This window comes from Molossus molossus, unplaced genomic scaffold (assembly GCF_014108415.1).
Source record: "Molossus molossus isolate mMolMol1 unplaced genomic scaffold, mMolMol1.p scaffold_m16_p_4, whole genome shotgun sequence".
Classification (NCBI taxonomy): domain Eukaryota; kingdom Metazoa; phylum Chordata; class Mammalia; order Chiroptera; family Molossidae; genus Molossus; species Molossus molossus.
In genome coordinates this window covers 40,067,797-40,083,748 of record NW_023425377.1, presented here as the reverse complement: position 1 = coordinate 40,083,748, position 15,952 = coordinate 40,067,797, and the positions used below count along the sequence as shown (strand labels likewise).

At 38.4% G+C, this 15,952-nt stretch overlaps 3 protein-coding genes across 5 annotated transcripts in view; 1 reads left to right on the top strand and 2 right to left on the bottom strand.

The window, feature by feature from the left end:
* The window catches only part of CDKL3 (cyclin dependent kinase like 3), a 70,521-nt gene extending 68,691 nt beyond the window's left edge, over window positions 1-1,830 (bottom strand). Inside the window, exon 1 of the mRNA XM_036282035.1 lies at window positions 1,785-1,830. The gene's annotated coding sequence lies outside the window, so the exon portion shown is untranslated. The remainder of the gene's footprint in view (window positions 1-1,784) is intronic.
* A 412-nt stretch (window positions 1,831-2,242) lies between these two features.
* On the top strand, window positions 2,243-14,682 carry UBE2B (ubiquitin conjugating enzyme E2 B). Of its 3 annotated transcripts, none has more exons than XM_036281629.1 (6): window positions 2,247-2,398; window positions 4,698-4,778; window positions 6,529-6,554; window positions 10,838-10,927; window positions 12,807-12,895; window positions 13,949-14,682. In XM_036281629.1, exons 1-6 carry the CDS (start codon window positions 2,355-2,357, stop codon window positions 14,075-14,077), a joined length of 459 nt encoding a protein of 152 aa, XP_036137522.1. In that variant the 5' UTR covers window positions 2,247-2,354; the 3' UTR covers window positions 14,078-14,682. The 3 variants fall into 3 exon arrangements, with proteins under 3 accessions (XP_036137523.1, XP_036137522.1, XP_036137524.1); XM_036281631.1 differs by lacking the exon at window positions 2,247-2,398 and adding an exon at window positions 2,464-2,579; XM_036281630.1 differs by lacking the exon at window positions 4,698-4,778 and having other exon boundaries at window positions 2,243-2,398.
* CDKN2AIPNL (CDKN2A interacting protein N-terminal like) overlaps window positions 3,168-15,952 on the bottom strand; it is a 29,264-nt gene continuing 16,479 nt past the window's right edge. The window contains exon 3 of the mRNA XM_036281627.1: window positions 3,168-3,482. Coding sequence (XP_036137520.1) covers window positions 3,294-3,482 — 189 coding nt within the window. The 3' untranslated portion in view covers window positions 3,168-3,293. The remainder of the gene's footprint in view (window positions 3,483-15,952) is intronic.

Sequence of the window (15,952 nt, the reverse complement as noted above, 5' to 3'; positions counted from 1 at the left end):
TGTGAATGCACAGCAGGACCTACCAAGAGTTAGGCCTGGCTAATTTGATCACAAAGGCAGTTACTGAAAGCAAGAGACAGAATTCAGGGTTTGAAGAAAGGGAGTGTCTAAGAAACATCCAAACCTGTAAAGAATTTTTTATGAGTTTAAGACAAACTGATGACAATTGCCAAGAAGCAAAATCTCTGAACAGATTGAGAAAATGCTCTGGAAAATGGCAGTCTTATCATTTATTTTATATATCAGAATAAAAGGAGAAGATGTAAGGGGGTTACATGAAATCTGTTGGTAATTAGGGAGGTGACAGAATGCAAAGCAGGGAAATTTCTGAGATTGGATAAAAAGTAAAACAGAGACTCAACTACTTCTTTTTACATTGGTGGGTACAAGATAGTTAACCTTTACAGCACCTAGAGATAGTATGCAGGGGACCAAAATAACAATGAGGGGTTCAGGGATCTCAAATTCTGGTGGGAGATTATGCCCCAAGGGGTCTGGAAAAAGGGGACTACTCTGACATAACAAAGGTATGTTATCATAGATGCAAAAAGACAATAGGACTAGGACATGACTACCTTCCATGACTCCCTTTTAATTAGGAACTTTTAATTTCAGACAATCCTACCTGGCTACTTTAGGTATCTAAGATTGTAAGGCCTGCCATGCAGGCCTCCCCTGAGGCTTCTCAGGTTTAGTATGTGGCTCCTTTTTCCTCCTCAGGAGACACCAGGAAAGTGAGGAAAGTTAACCCTTTCATTGAACTATGGGTAGCCTGGGGTAATGCTAAGGTCCTCATTCTATCCTCCCATTCTTCTTTGTGTGGATGAATTACCCTAATAGATATGAAACTGTTCAGAGTCCTCTACAAGGGTCAATAACTCTGAGCCACCATCACCACCCCCACTACCCTACTCCACTCCCTGCTGCTGAGGGGAGTATTTCTGGTGTATTTGCACCTAATTTGCTAGTATTGAAGACCTGAAATGAGTCATCCAGGCTAGATATAAAATCCCCACCCATGTCTTTATGATCTGTCCCCCAGATCTGATCATAGTTTTAGGTTTCTTTGACAACCAATCACCCATCAATATGCTGCTCTCTGGAGATCTCTCATCCTCACATTTCCTGACAAAGACAAGGGTATCCCATTGTAGCCAAATCCATGGATGCTGACAGAAATCTTCAAGTGAGAGCAGACCCATAAGGGAAAAACAAAATTTGTAATTCCATAGGGAGTGTGAACAACCCTTGGACAATCTACACCATTCTTTTATTTTTGTCCAGAACTTCCAACCCCAGAAACCCCACAGCAATGCACATACAGACTATTTGGTGCCACTAACAAAGCATTTCTGGGGATTTTACTTTGTATGGGCCTCAGCATTCAATACCTCGCTTACTAGAAACAATGGTTGTCTCATTGCTCTTTCTCCCTTATGAACCAGATTTGATAGGCCATTGAACCAACCAGAGGGGATTTTAAATCCAAATTATTTTCAGCTGTTTTATTATTTTTAAAATTTTTTCAAGTAATTTTATTTTTTTCCCCAATTTTTATTAATTTATTTTTGTTACAGATGTTTATCCTTCCCCCCCCCCAGACACCCTCCTCCCCATCCCGCCCCCCAACCCTTCAGCTCTGTTTTAAAGACTTAAGCAAAACATGCTTTGCTTCCCACAATCTCTTTCTCTCCGATTGCCCTCCCTGTTCATGGGACCAAATGTTTGGAAAACGAATAAAGGTGTCTGCCCATCCAGTCAACTTAACTACCTGCATTATATACCTGGCTAAGACTCAGATCCAGAGGACGCTCTCACGTTACCAGTTCTAATCGCGTCAGAGGGGCACGTGGTTCTAGACATTTCGCCACCTCCCCCTCAGGGGTGGATTGTTGACAACGCCGCCGGTAGTCACGTGACCTTGCGTCATCCCACCTCCTTTGAAATCTCTAGGTCCGGCTTTAGTCCCTCTCTCCACTCGGTCGGACCTAATCTAGTGGAAGGGGGAGCAACAGGATACAGTTTCAGTTTTGGTGTCTTGACCCACAATATCTAGTCTGAACACAGAAAATACTAGTTTTTCAATTAGTTCAGGAGGCCGAAATAGATTAGGCCTTGCAAAAAGGGTCCCACAGAAGCCCTCCTACGTCCCCTCCCACTGTCCTCCACCCCTCACTCTGTGGTTCCGGCGGAGGGCGGAGGGATCTGGAGGCGGCGGAGGGAGACGTCATTGCAGGGTTGTTTGTGCAGCCTCGGTGGCAGTGACCCGCAGTGATTCGGCCGCCGCGCCGGGGGGTGGGGGGGGCCGCGCGGGACTCTTTTCTTTCACAAGGACCGCGGGGCAGCTGTGGAGCATGTCGACCCCCGCCCGGAGGAGGCTCATGCGGGATTTCAAGCGGTAAGGCCCTTCACCTTCCCCGGACGACGGCTCCTCCCCAAAGCTGCGGGCCTGCAGGGCGGGGGTCCGGGACACCTTCCTCTCGGGATCCTGCGAGGGCCGGCTGCGGGCCCGCGGGAGCGACGGAAGGCCAGCTCTAACCCCCGTTCGCGCTCCCTCACTCTTGTTTCCTCACTCCGACGTAAGAAACTGCGATCTCTCTCCCCCTCAAAAGTGAAAAAATGGCTGTAGGCTTCTAGGATTCCCCGCCGCCCGCTTGGGCCAGCCGCCTGACGTGTCGTCCTACCGTTCAGACCGTACCCACCAGCGCCCCCGTCCCTGCGCGCCCCTCCCGAAGTCCCCAAAGCGAGCCCTTGCCGGAGCGCTTTCCTCGCCGCCTTCGCCAGACGGCGTTGTGCCCTGGCCCTCTCCTCGGGGGCGCAGGGCTGAGGCGAAAGCACAGCCCGTTCCTGCGGTGGGGTGGGGTCTGCCGCGCGCGCTCGGGGTGGCGACCCATCCCCCGACACCGACTCCCCGCCCGCCGGCCGGCCAGGACCTTGAGAACTGGCCGGAGGACCGACTCCCTGGCAGCGCGGGCTGCCAGCGCCTCCCGGCCCTGCCCCTGGCCCGCTGTACGGAGCCCTGTCTAGAGCCTTCGGAGTCCGGAAAAGGGCTTCCCCGAGCCTGGCGCTAACCCGATCCTCCCTGGGCCTCCTTTTGTAAAGCAGGGTTTTGTTAGGAGGGGTGGGGGTTGGTGAGGAGGAAGTGACTCTTTTTTTCAATTGTTTACCTTTTATTTGGAGGAACGGGAAAAAGGTAACAGAAAACAGTATTGTGAGCCTCTGCACATTTTCCCACTGTTTTTCTGAGGAGACCTGCCCAGGTTGAGGCAAAATATTTCGTACGAAAACTTAGATTAGCCGCTCAGGAAGTAACCTCTCCACTTCGCCATTGTAGAGTCGTAGGTGCGACCTTTGGACGCCATGGTTTTGAGCTTTGGCACATTTACTACTGAATATATTGGTGACTTCTCAGCCGGCCACCTTTGCTGGGCTTCAAGCAGCGTAATTCCTGTAAGGCTTCTGTTCATGGCCCAGTCTTCTTGCTGTTGACGAAAAAGAACCGTTTATATGTGTGCTCATTTAAAAGTATCATACCACCTGACAATCACTGCATAGAGAGAGAAAGTAGTGTTTATTTTTTTACTGAGTCTTTAAAAGGAGATGCCTATTTCATGTAAAAGTCGTCTTCTAAAGGTTGAAATCGGTAGATTTCAAATTAGCTGAAATTCAGATGAGCAAAATTCAAATAAAGCTTACCGTTTTGTCACTCTGATTTCTTGCAGCGATTCTCTGCTTTATTCTGAATTGAACACATGGTACCTTTGGTAGTTTTCCAACAGTCTTCAGGTTACAAGGATTTGACTGACAGATGTTGAGAAGATAGCTTTGTATTGAGTCTCCTGTTCTGAGCCATTAAAATAGGGACTGTAGGAAAACCTAACTGAATCTTTGATTACTTTAAAACCCATTGCTGCCCTGGCCGGTTTGGCTCAGCGGTTAGAGCATCGGCCTGCGGTCTTGGTTCCCGCTAAGGGCATGTACCTCGGTTGCAGTTTGTCCCTGACCCTGTCGGTCGTGCAGGTGGCAGCCACTCGATGTGTCCCTTCACATCGATGTTTCTCTCTCTGTTCCTCTCTCTCCCTCCCGCTCTACCTGAACAAAAAAAATGGAAAAATGTCCTCGGGTGAGGATAAAAAACCAAAACCAAACCCATTGCTAATTAAAGCAAATGGGGTAAAGTAACTGTTCTGCCCAAAACTAGTTTCCTAATCATATTGAATGAAGTGTTTTCAGTCCTGTAGTGTTACACTGAGGATTCTTTTTGTTTTGGGGGGAGGAGGTTTGGTGGCCCTGTTGCACAACTAGCCTTGGTTAGGATTCAGTCTTTGCATTACAGCAGCAAAATTGATAGTTTTGTAAAAATATTTTTTGCACTTGAGGTTTTTATTTATTTTTGGTTGAGGGCAGCCTGTATACATTAGTTCTTGAAAGATAGCTTAATCTTGATGCTATTTGAAGAGGGATACTCCCAAGCCCTTTGGAATTTTAGATAATTGGAGAGGTTTATAATATATACTTAGCTGATTTTTTTATTTTTTATTTTTGGTTGTGTGGTTTATTTCCAGTTCAGCACAAGAACAAGGACATGGATTTAGTTTGTATCTCAAAGTAGATAGTATAGAGTCTGTGGGTATTCTATTTGACCTTTATGGTCGCCCAAATGTACAATTTTTAAAATTACTACTATGGATTTCTAGATTGCAAGAGGACCCACCTGTGGGTGTCAGTGGTGCACCATCTGAAAACAACATCATGCAGTGGAATGCAGTTATATTTGGGTGAGTTGAAATACAAAACAACTTGATAGGTAAACGTGCAACTAGGAAAAGAGGCTGAGGTGGAATGGGGACCTTAGAGAAACTGCAAGGTAAATTAGAAAATATCCCCATAAAAGTTCTAGCAGTTACAAAAAATTTATTTGATTTTACAATAACTTTGGATTTTACTTGATAAAATTACCATTTTAAAACTAAAGGAGAAGAGATAAGTTATTGTACAAAATGTTCCAAGCAAGTGTTTATGCTTATATTCTTTTGGAACTGTAAAAAGGCTAGAAACCAAAAATACCAAGAGCTTACACTATTGCAAGAATTTAAATGAGAAATGTTTCACAGCTCAACATGAAATAGAGGCACACCAGAGAGATACAGTGGGTTTGGTTTCAGATCACCACAGAAAGGCAAATTTGGGGGGCGGGGGGGCTGGTGGAGAGCTTTACTTTCAATTAATAAAAAGGTAACATCTGTGAAGCACAATGAAGTGAACCTCAATTAAATGAGATATGCCTGTAGCTAACTGGAGTCTTTGAGAAGCAGTCTTACATTGTGTAATATATGCTTTTTTTCTTTATTGATTTTAGAGAGGAAGGGAGAGAGAGAGATAGAAACATTGATGAGAGAGAACATCAATTGGCCACCTCCTGCATGCCCCCCACTGGGGATCGGGCCCACAACCTGGGCATGTGCCCTGATCAGGAATCGAGCTGGTACCCTCTTGGTGCATGGGTCGATGCTCAACCTCTGAGCCACACTGGCGGGCTTGCATATATGCTTTTTAATTTAAAATTTTCTTATGCCTTTTCTTTGGTTTTCCCAGACTTGATCTCTTCCACTCTTAAAAACTAGGGTTTTGTACTAAAACTTTAAAGAGGAATACTTTCATAAACAATTCTGAGTTGCCTCTCAATTAGTTACAGGAGTCTACCTTAAAGACTAGTGGAAAAATGAGCATAGTTCTTGTTCTGAAGTAAATATATTTCAGGCTGTTAACATGCTTCTTTGAGATCCTGAATATGCCTTGCAAGTAATAATTAAGCTTCATGCTGCTGCTTAGGAAAAATGAAATTGGGGTATGGAGGCAAGGAAAAGATTGGAGCAAAAGAAACTGGCTTTCTTGATGACTTCAGTTATGTCTATCTAATTTGAAGAAGAAATTGCTCTATTGAAAAGCAGAACACACTCACCCTGGCCAAGTAGCTCGGTTGGTGCATCATCTCGTACACCAAAAGGTTGTGGGTTCAATTCCCAGTCGGGGCAAGTATATGGCCCAGTTGATCAATGTTTCTCTCTCCCTCTCTAAAATCAGTGAACGTATCCTTGGGCGAGGATATTTTTGAAAAGCAGAACACACTGTTTTGGTATCGTACTTAAACTTAAAGGGTATTGATTCCCATCTTACTGATGTAAATGAAAACAGGATCTTTTCTCTTAAAAATATACATATTTACAAAATGACTGGTTGGTATTTATGAACTGAATTCTTTTTGTGCTAAAATTATGACAATTTTTGTTTTGTTTTGTAAAGCTATCCTAAAAGGAAAACTTAGAAAATAAAAGTTACCTTTTATGTCTACATCTATAAGAATTTAGAGCTAAGATGATATTAACGTAACAATATCTTAAAAACTCCACAAAGCATAAGAATGAACTGCTCTTTCTGTTTGAGTTTATCCTTTCCACTCTTGAAAATCAGGAAAAAGCAGAATGAAAGAGTGTAAACTTTTTTAATCAGAAATATTCTTGTTTTCAGACCAGAAGGGACACCCTTTGAAGATGGTAAGTAATTTTTCTTGTTTTCTATAGTATTAAAAGGCTTTTATTAAAGTAGGAAATTATAACACGAATGTATCTGCTTAAAACTATTTTCTGTTGTTAATAGGTCAGATTAAAACTACTGCTATTTAGAATTTATAGTTTACAAAACTTTATTCTCCCATCAGCTTGATCACATTTGTTGCCAGTTACTCTGTTAAATATTTGGCTATAGAACCTAAGCCTAGATGAGTAGGGTCTATGTTGAGACTAGTTTAGATTTCAGTGGCCTTTGTAGCATGCTAACGATGTTCCTGAGGTAAATACCAGGAGGCTAATGATGTTTTTAACTTTGTTATCTATATTAATAGGATATTGAGCTGAAATTATTTTTAAACATAACGTAGATGCCAGTAGTTTCATATACAGCTGGCATTCGACACCCATAAATAGCATTCTGCACAATCGTTTATATCTTAAATTCAATATTTTTACCAAGAGCCAGGGAAATGGAAAACTAGTTTTAATATGTATTTATAATTGAGCTTCTCAAATTGATTTTAACCAAGCACTTAGATTTTTCCCTAATTATAGCATGGTTTTGTTTTGTTTTTTATTGGTTAAACAGGTTAGTTTTAATTATCAAAATCACTTCAGCATTAATGGCAGCAAGGATATTTGTTCAAAACTATTGATTGCAGCACCATTTTTAAGGAGATAGCCTGAATGCCCAATAGAGGGGAAGTGGTTAGCAAATTATGATATAGCTAGACTCTGGACTATTATATACCAGTTAAGGAATAAGGTAGATCTGGACAAATGAGAATGTTACAGAAATAAAGTATGTTGTGGTCTCACATTTTTACTAAGTACATACATGCCAGTGTGTGTGTATGTTAAAGGGTTATGGACCACACTGTTATCAGTGGTTAACTCTAGGTTGGGATTAGAAATTAAATAGAGGTACTTTCGGACTTAAGCTTTTTACTCTACACCAAGGAATTCTCAAGAGTGGTCCATAAACCCCTTAAAGTCTCTCAGACCCTTTCAGGGGTTCCATGTGATCAAAACTGTCTTCATACCAATACTAAGACATTATTTGCCTTTTTCACTGTATTGACATTTGCACTGATTGTACAAAAGCATTAGTGACTAAAACAGTATAGCATCTTGGCACAGATCAAGACTGCAGCACCAAACTACTAATAGTCATTGTATTTTTTGCATTTTTTTCTTTCATTTATCTACTTTTTTTCAATTTTTATTTATTTTTGTTACAGATGTTTTTCCTTTTTTCCCCGTAGACACCCTCCTCCCCACACCCACTCCCCTATTTTTTGCATTTAATTAATGAATTAATTTTTTTCTTTATTGATTCTACAGAGAGAGGAAGGGAGAGGGAGAGAGAGGTGGAAACATCGATGAGAGAGAACATTGACTAGCCACCTCCTGCATGTGCCCTGACTGGGAATCAAACTGGTGACCTCTTAGTGCATGGATTGATGCTCAGCCACTGAGTCACACCGGCTGTCTTTTTTTTTTTTTTTTGTCTACGCCCCTAGCGGGAACCGAACCCAGGACTCTCCGGTCCGCAGGCCAATGCTCCAACCACTGAGCCAAACTGGCCAGGGCTATTTTTTGCATTTTAAAAGATACCAGTTTCACTTTAAAATATCTTGATGAAAAAGTGGACATCATTATTATTAAATTCTGACCCTTGATTATACCTCTTTTTACTATTCTGTGTGATGAAGTAGGAAGTATGCATATAGCACTTCTCTCGTATACCAAAGTATGATGATTGTCTGGAGGAAAAGCACTTCTGCAATTGTTTTAGTTTAACTTGAACTACTGCTCTTTTCATGAAAGAATGACTGAAAGACAAACTGATTATTTAGGTTTGAGTATTTGGCAGACATTTTCTCAAAAGTGACCTAAGTGAGCTCTTAGGTCAAGGAGAGCAGCTGACAATATTTGTTGCTGCTAATAAAACGACAGTGTCCCAATACTTTTAAGATTTCTCTGATGAGATCAGTAGGTGGTATTTACCTGTTGGGATTTTTTTTTTGGTGGTATATAATGGAATATGGTGATGTTTAAAAGATTTGTGTAAAACTGAACCAATATTTTCCAAATGTAAGTGATGCAAAGGTTTGTTTATATGGTTTCAGATTCTACTAACCTTTAAAAACCTATAATTTCTTTGGTGTAATAATATAAAAAATATGTACAGTTATCTGAAAAGGCTATGAAAATACTCCTTTTTTCATTTACATAATTGCGTGATGCCTGATTTTCTTCATGTTCCTCAACCAAAACAGCATATTGCAACAGATTGAATACAGACGTAGCTAAGAGAATCCAGCTGTCTTCTGTTAAGGCAGTCATTAAAGAGATTTGCAAAAATGGAAAACAGTGCTTCACTTCTCACTAACTTGGGGAGAAGATAGTTGTTGGTTTATTTTTTCATTTAATGTTACTTAGGTAAAAAGTTATAATGAGCTTATAGTTATATATATTAAGATTTTCTGAGTTATAGTTTCTAATACAACACTTATCGTTAGTTATAGCCAGTGGTGTGCTGGAGGCAGCTTGTACCAATTTGTGAGAACAGCTTGTTAAAAGTTTTGGGAATTTTTGCAAGCTGATTATTAGGAGCCAATATTTTAAAATGAAAATATTTTTGATATTTGGTGGAGATACCATAAAATGGTATGCTATTGTGCATACATCTCTTTTCAACTTGGAAGCTTGGTGGTGGTTGGGAGTGAAAGTGTAAAAGGTGTCCTGAGACCCCCATAATATGGAAAAAACAGTGTTTGCCTGAAATCTTTTTTTTTTTTTTTTTATCCTCACCCGAGGACATTTTTCCATTTTTTGTTCAGATAGAGCGGGAGGGAGAGAGAGGAAGAGAGAGAGAGAGAAACATCGATGTGAAGGGACACATCGAGTGGCTGCCACCCGCACGACCAACCAGGGCCGGGGACAAACTGCAACCGAGGTACGTGCCCGTAGCGGGAACCGAACCTGGGTCTCTCTGTACCGCAGGCTGACGCTCCAACCGCTGAGCCAAACCGGCCAGGGCTGCCTGAAATCTTTACGTGCTACATTTTTGTAGTTAAAATGTAAGCTTTAAAAATATATAATTAGGTATAAAGCCATGTTCACTAATTAACTATACATTTCATAATACCTCTGTTAATACACAAAATAGGACATAGATAATCACCATTGATTTTGCTCATACTTTAGCCTCCCTAATCCCAAATTTATGACTAGTGAAGAAGATAAAATATTTTATTAATTTACATGCCTCTAATCTTGATAGACTGAAACCAGGAGCTTAGACTTGAGGTTGATTAAGGGTTTTTGTTTAGATTATTCTTAAAATTTTATTTTTTAGTTATAGTTGGCATATATTTTTTTTTTCTTCTTCTTTTTTTTAAAGGCGTTGGTGACATAAATTTGTAGAGACACCTGGAATGGTTTAAACTTTTTTTGACTTAATTAGGAAAAAGTATTCCAGGGGGTTATCATTAGAGGGAGGACCTCTGAAACCAACTCACCTTTGAGGTGAGTTTCCTCAAAACAAAAGGACCCAGAGGATAGTGAATAAAAACAAAAGAAGTCTAGAAAGACAAACACAAAACCACTAATAGTGTTATTTCTGTGAAGTGAATTTTGAATTGGAGTTGAGTACTTAACTTTTTTGTTCACTATAAACGGATTTACTTGGCTTCAAATGCATACTTTTTAAAAATGCCTATGTTTCTATTGACCAGAAAGTACTGATCCAGGCTGACCAAAATGTACCATTTTGGTCTATAACCAACAGTAGTAGGCAGTTATGCTTACTGATTCTTGGCATATTTAAATGAATGGATTGCTATGGGACAGAACAGACTTTTCACATTAGCCCCCAAGTCTTAGATCTGAGTTCTTTGTCATGTGGTAGTTACCCCCTCTCAAAATCCTGTGGGCACCTACCCCCTTCTAAGCTATAATAAACTATCTGTATTTCTCCATTTTAAGTTTTAGTAGCTAGGACCAAATTGCCTTTTAAAAATGTGGCAGTTATCATTGCTACCAAATAGCATGTGAACTTAGTTCCCTAAGTGCTTTCCGATGCTGTATGTTACCAGTCTGACATAAATAGAAGTATATTAGTATTGCTTATGTGCTAAACCAAAATTTACATTAATTTTTATGTTGTGCAAAAATCAGTATGGGTTGAGAATTCATTGGTGAAGAAATTTAAAAGTTATGCTTGTCTTTACTATAATTATTTCGGTTTGTTTTCTATCTAGGTACTTTTAAACTAGTGATAGAATTTTCTGAAGAATATCCAAATAAACCGCCAACTGTTAGGTTTTTATCCAAAATGTTTCATCCAAATGGTAAGTAGCAATTTTATTAGACTTTGCAAATGATAGGGGGAAGGGAAAAAAACTTGTTTCCTTCCTTTTCGGTATTGCCCCAAACTTCTCACCCTCAGTGCCCACTTATAAATGTTGCTTCCATGTCAGTATTGGCCACATTTCTGTACTCTGGAATCTTACCAAGTTTCCAAATTTGATATAAATTTGTTTTGTTTTAATAACTCCTGATTTTTAAAAGTATTACCTGTTTGTAGAAATGCAAAAGATACTGAAAAGAATTTGTCACTTAAAATGTAACTTTTAAAAAATAAAAATAAATGCTTGTACAAAATTGGTATGTTCTGTGTAAAGTTAATTATTTATATACTATGAACATTTTTTTCTTATTAAATACTCTCACATCATCACTTCTAGTGGCTACAAAATGTTCTGTTACAGGTTTACCATAATTTATGTAATCAGTGTCCGGTTGTTGATTTTTAGCTATTTTAATATTCTTGAAAATAAATCTCAAATACTCCTGAGTATTTCTTTAGCGTAAGTTTTTAAAAGTGGCATTACTGGGTCAAAGGTTTATGTGTTTTTAAGGCTTTTTAAAATACAGTTTTACATTTTTTTCTTGTTCTAATTTTTACTTTTAGAAGTATATTTTATTACTGTTTTTCATGAATGATTGCTGAGTGATCCTTTTGTAGTTAAATTTGCTCTTCCCTGACTTTTTGCTATTTACATTTAATATATTTATATTTTTGGATTATAAATTACTGAAAGACTTATTTTTCAAAAACATTTAAGCTTTCTTTCCTTTTTGTAACCTTTTGCTCATTTAAATGTGGTCTTCCCCATCCATTAACCTATTTACAGAAGTCCTTCTGGTTTTGAATGTCTTTCTACATTAGTTAATATATATGTCATTTCTGGTGGCTATAATGGTATTGTTTATATAAATGTAGCATTTAGCCAGTCTTTTCTTTATGGGCCACAAAGTGGTTTCTAAGTTTTCACTTATACATAGTGTTACAGTGAATAATCTGTAAATGAAACTTTGCATGTCCATGATTATTTCTTTTTGTTTTTTAATTTTTAATTCTTTTTATTTTTTTAGAGAGAGAGGAAGGGAGAGACGGAAACATCAGTTGGCTGCCTCCTGCACGCCCCCTACTTGGGATGGAGCCACAACCCAGACATATGCCCTGACTGGGAATCAAACCAGGACATCTCAGTCCCTGGGATGACAACGCTCTATCCACTGAGCCATGCCAGCTGGGCACCATGATTATTTCTTTTAGGAGTCATTTCTGGGAGTGGAATTGCTGTGTTAAAAAATAAACTTTTTTCCCCCCCAAGAGCTTTATTTAAGAATGTGTGGAAATAGGGCCCTGGCCTGTTTGGCTCAGCGTTAGAGCTTTGGCCCGCGGACCAGAGAGGCTCAGGTTCGATTCCCACTAAGGGCACGTACCTTGGTTGCAGTTTGTCCCCAGACCTGGTTGGGGTTGTGTGGGTGTTGACCACTCAGTGTGTGTCTTCTCACGTTGATGTTTCTCTCTCTTTCTCTCTTCCTCCCTTTCTCCCTCCTGCTCTATCTGAAAATCAAAATGTAAAAATGTCCTCGGGTGAGGATTAAGAAAAAAAGAATATGTGGAAATAGGGAATTTAAACAGATTTACTATATGGTGTGTTGAAAAGTTTAACTCTCACTCAGCCTCCTGATGAAAGGGTACAAAATAAGAGACCTTAGTTTTAAGACTGGTTTTCCTATGTGACAGAAGGGGTTTAATTATTGCCTAATGCTCAGAACTTCTGTCTGGGCCAAGCATTCTGTCTGTGGTAAAGATTTCTCTTAACTGTTAGATATGACAAAGTTAATATGTAACCAGTTTTAGTGTTGTCTTTGCAGTGTATGCTGATGGTAGCATATGTTTAGATATCCTTCAGAATCGATGGAGTCCAACATATGATGTGTCTTCTATTTTAACATCAATTCAGGTAAGTGTGTATGTATTATGATGCATCATAATTTTTCAAGGCTCTGTGGGATCCAGTCAGCTCCTTTAGGAGTAATCTAAAGACTAATGAGCAAAGTAAGCTTTTCAGTACCCAGATAACCAGTGGCAAAACTCATACAAAAACCCTTGCTTTTCAGACGATTGATCTGCTTTTTCATTAGTGACCACCTTAGATCAAATCCACAATTATTTTCCTGTTCATGTGTAACTTAATGTTCTCACAGGTCAAGTATTATTTGTGCCCATGAAGTATAGCCAGATGTTGTGGGGAAGAATGAAAAATCTTAGGGAAAGATAAAGATGATTGCTTAGAAAAACAATAGGGACCTCAAAAAACAGCCAAGTGCAGAGAAGCATTGAGAATGTTGCCCTATCCAAGAAATTCTATATCAAAAAAAGAAAGAAGTGTAACTATTTGCCAAAGACTTTGGCAGATTATTTCACAGTCGAACTTGAATGATCATTTTGCTGAGGGATGGAGTGAGGTATGTTTTAGCTATGTGTATTTGAGAGGAACAGAAGTTACATGTTGGTTTGTGACCTTTTTAAAGCTTTTCTGTCACACTTCTGCTTTAAGAGGGGTCATCTTATAAATATTGTTTTTAACCTTCCTATTTCATTCCTTGGCTGCTAGATGTATATTTTTTATTGATTAAAGGAAACAAGACGGATTATCCACCTTACTGTCAGACGTTTGTCAACTAACTACAATATAGAGCTTAACTTTGGAAAATATTAGTTGCCAAGTTATTTATAGATATTGTATAGTAACTAAATCAAACTGCTTGTTTCCTAGTTTAATGTGTTAGTAGGCAGAAGATGTTCTTCTCCAATTTCTTTTAAATTAGAGGTCTTAAGGCAATTGAGAGTGATTTTAGAAGCTTAAGATCAAGCCATTTCTGAAAAGTATTTAGACCTAAAAATATGCAAGACATAATTTCTGCCATTTTGTATAACGCCTGTGCTGCTTACATAACCCATGTTAATACAGAGAATAACTTTGCAAATCTGTTTTTTCTCTCTTTCCATGTAGTCTCTGCTGGATGAACCGAATCCAAACAGTCCAGCAAATAGCCAGGCAGCACAACTTTATCAGGAAAACAAACGAGAATATGAGAAAAGAGTTTCAGCCATTGTTGAACAAAGCTGGAATGATTCATAATAGACAACTGGTCTGTTAATCTTTTTCATCATTGTTGTGTATAATTTACCTCTCAGTAGAAAGGCTAACAAATTTTAAGTGCCACCAGTTTTAAGGATTCTGCAGAAAAAAAAGTCTTTCAGTTTAGAACCTATAAAAGCTTGTGTATCTTGATTAATGTACTTTTTATTGCATGGTGTGAACTAAGTTATTGCTTACATAAATTTGTAATATATCCTGTTTGTATTTTTTTCCAAGTGTATAATGTTGGTGTGGAGTTTTCATGACAGAATATACACATTTTGTAAATCTGTACTTTTTTCAAATATTGAATGCCTTATTTTTGAATTCTTTAGATTTTTAAATTGGAGAAGAGCACTTAAAGTTTTTTATATATGACTATTACATGTAAAGCTGTTAAAATACATAACTTCAGTGCAAGAGACTTTGTCACTTATTTCCATATCTGTGTAGGAGGGGTTAATAAGTCTCTAGCTCTCCATCAGTTGATAATTTCATTTCCAAATTCAAAAGAACAGATTTATATTTTATCAAGAAAGTCTTCAGATTTGATTCTAATCACCACTTATAATTTCAAACTATTTTGAATGCACTTATATTAGTTTCAGTTGAGCAGGTACAGACATAACTGGTTTGATTCTAACTCAGTACTTAGGCCACTTGTTACTGTTTCTTCATACTCACTGTTAAACTGTGCCTCATGTGATTTCACAATTTGCACCTCTACCATGAGGAATTAGCACCTTTACCTTTAGTGAGCAGAGAGCTAATGCAACTTATTTTGCTGTTTGATATCACTTTAAAAGATTTTTGATAACAAAAGTAAAACCATAAACATTTACTGAAAATCCATGCCACACTGTTAGCAATGAAGAAGAATTAGTTGCATTGGACAAGCAAGGCAGATATTTGGAAGGAATCTTGGTATAATTTATATATTTGAAAACTGCATTTCAATGCAATTACGTATCTATTTATTCTGGAAAAGTGTTTAATACCAGGGCCTGCTGAGTTGCTTTCTTTTGTGGAGATTTTTTTTCTTTCTTGACTCTCCTAAGTTTTGTAAAAGTTGTACTCTATCTTAGTTTACTGGATAAATTTAAAACACAGTATTGTAGAAAGCTAATACAAAGCTATCCTATGCCTTCAAGTAGGGTAGAAAATGGAAAATATACAAGTAAATTCTGTTGAACCACCTGTGTAGTCTTTCTAGTAGTTAAAACAGCTATTTTAATCACATCAAGAGTTTCTTGTCATATTCATACTAGCTTAGTAAGCTCAGAGCTTCTGTATTGGAAGACTAAGATGACAGTATCTACAGCTTCTAGCAAGCAAAGTTTAACACTGGAAGGATAAGCATTAATGGTTTCCTTGAAAAGTTACTAGTTGGTAAATTTTAGGTTAAGTGTATGGTATTGGAAACTTTGATACAAATTAGAGTTCATGCACTGGAATTAATGGGGAAAAGAAAAAAAAAGACGCTTTATTTAAAGGTACTTTTTGGTCATATTACTTATGTGATGCTTTTATAGTCAGCTCTAAAATTATACTTTCTATGAACATTTATTCCAGTGAGTGACTTCTAAATACACAGTAGCAGTGAGAGCCTCCCCTCTTACTTCATTACGTGTTATTTGAATACTGTTTCAAATCTATTTTTATCTTTAACCTGTTTTTTCCTTTCCCTGTTTAAAACTGGAACATTTCAAGTATCAATAGAAAATTATAAAGGAATTACATCTTTCTTTTTGCAAGGTAGTCAACTCTCCTAAATGTAACCCATGCATAAAATTCATACCTAGTCCACATTCCCATTGGAGAAAATTCTTAGGAATGTTCTCTGAATTACTCCTCATAGTTTTTTCCTTCATCTTT

Excerpts from the sequence above, each read along its gene's own strand:
- UBE2B (XM_036281629.1), top strand. The coding sequence starts at position 2,355 with ATGTCGACCCCCGCCCGGAGGAGGCTCATGCGGGATTTCAAGCG. Across the intron at positions 4,779-6,528 it reads TGGAATGCAGTTATATTTGG|ACCAGAAGGGACACCCTTTG; the intron begins GTGAGTTGAAAT and ends TCTTGTTTTCAG. Across the intron at positions 10,928-12,806 it reads CAAAATGTTTCATCCAAATG|TGTATGCTGATGGTAGCATA; the intron begins GTAAGTAGCAAT and ends TTGTCTTTGCAG.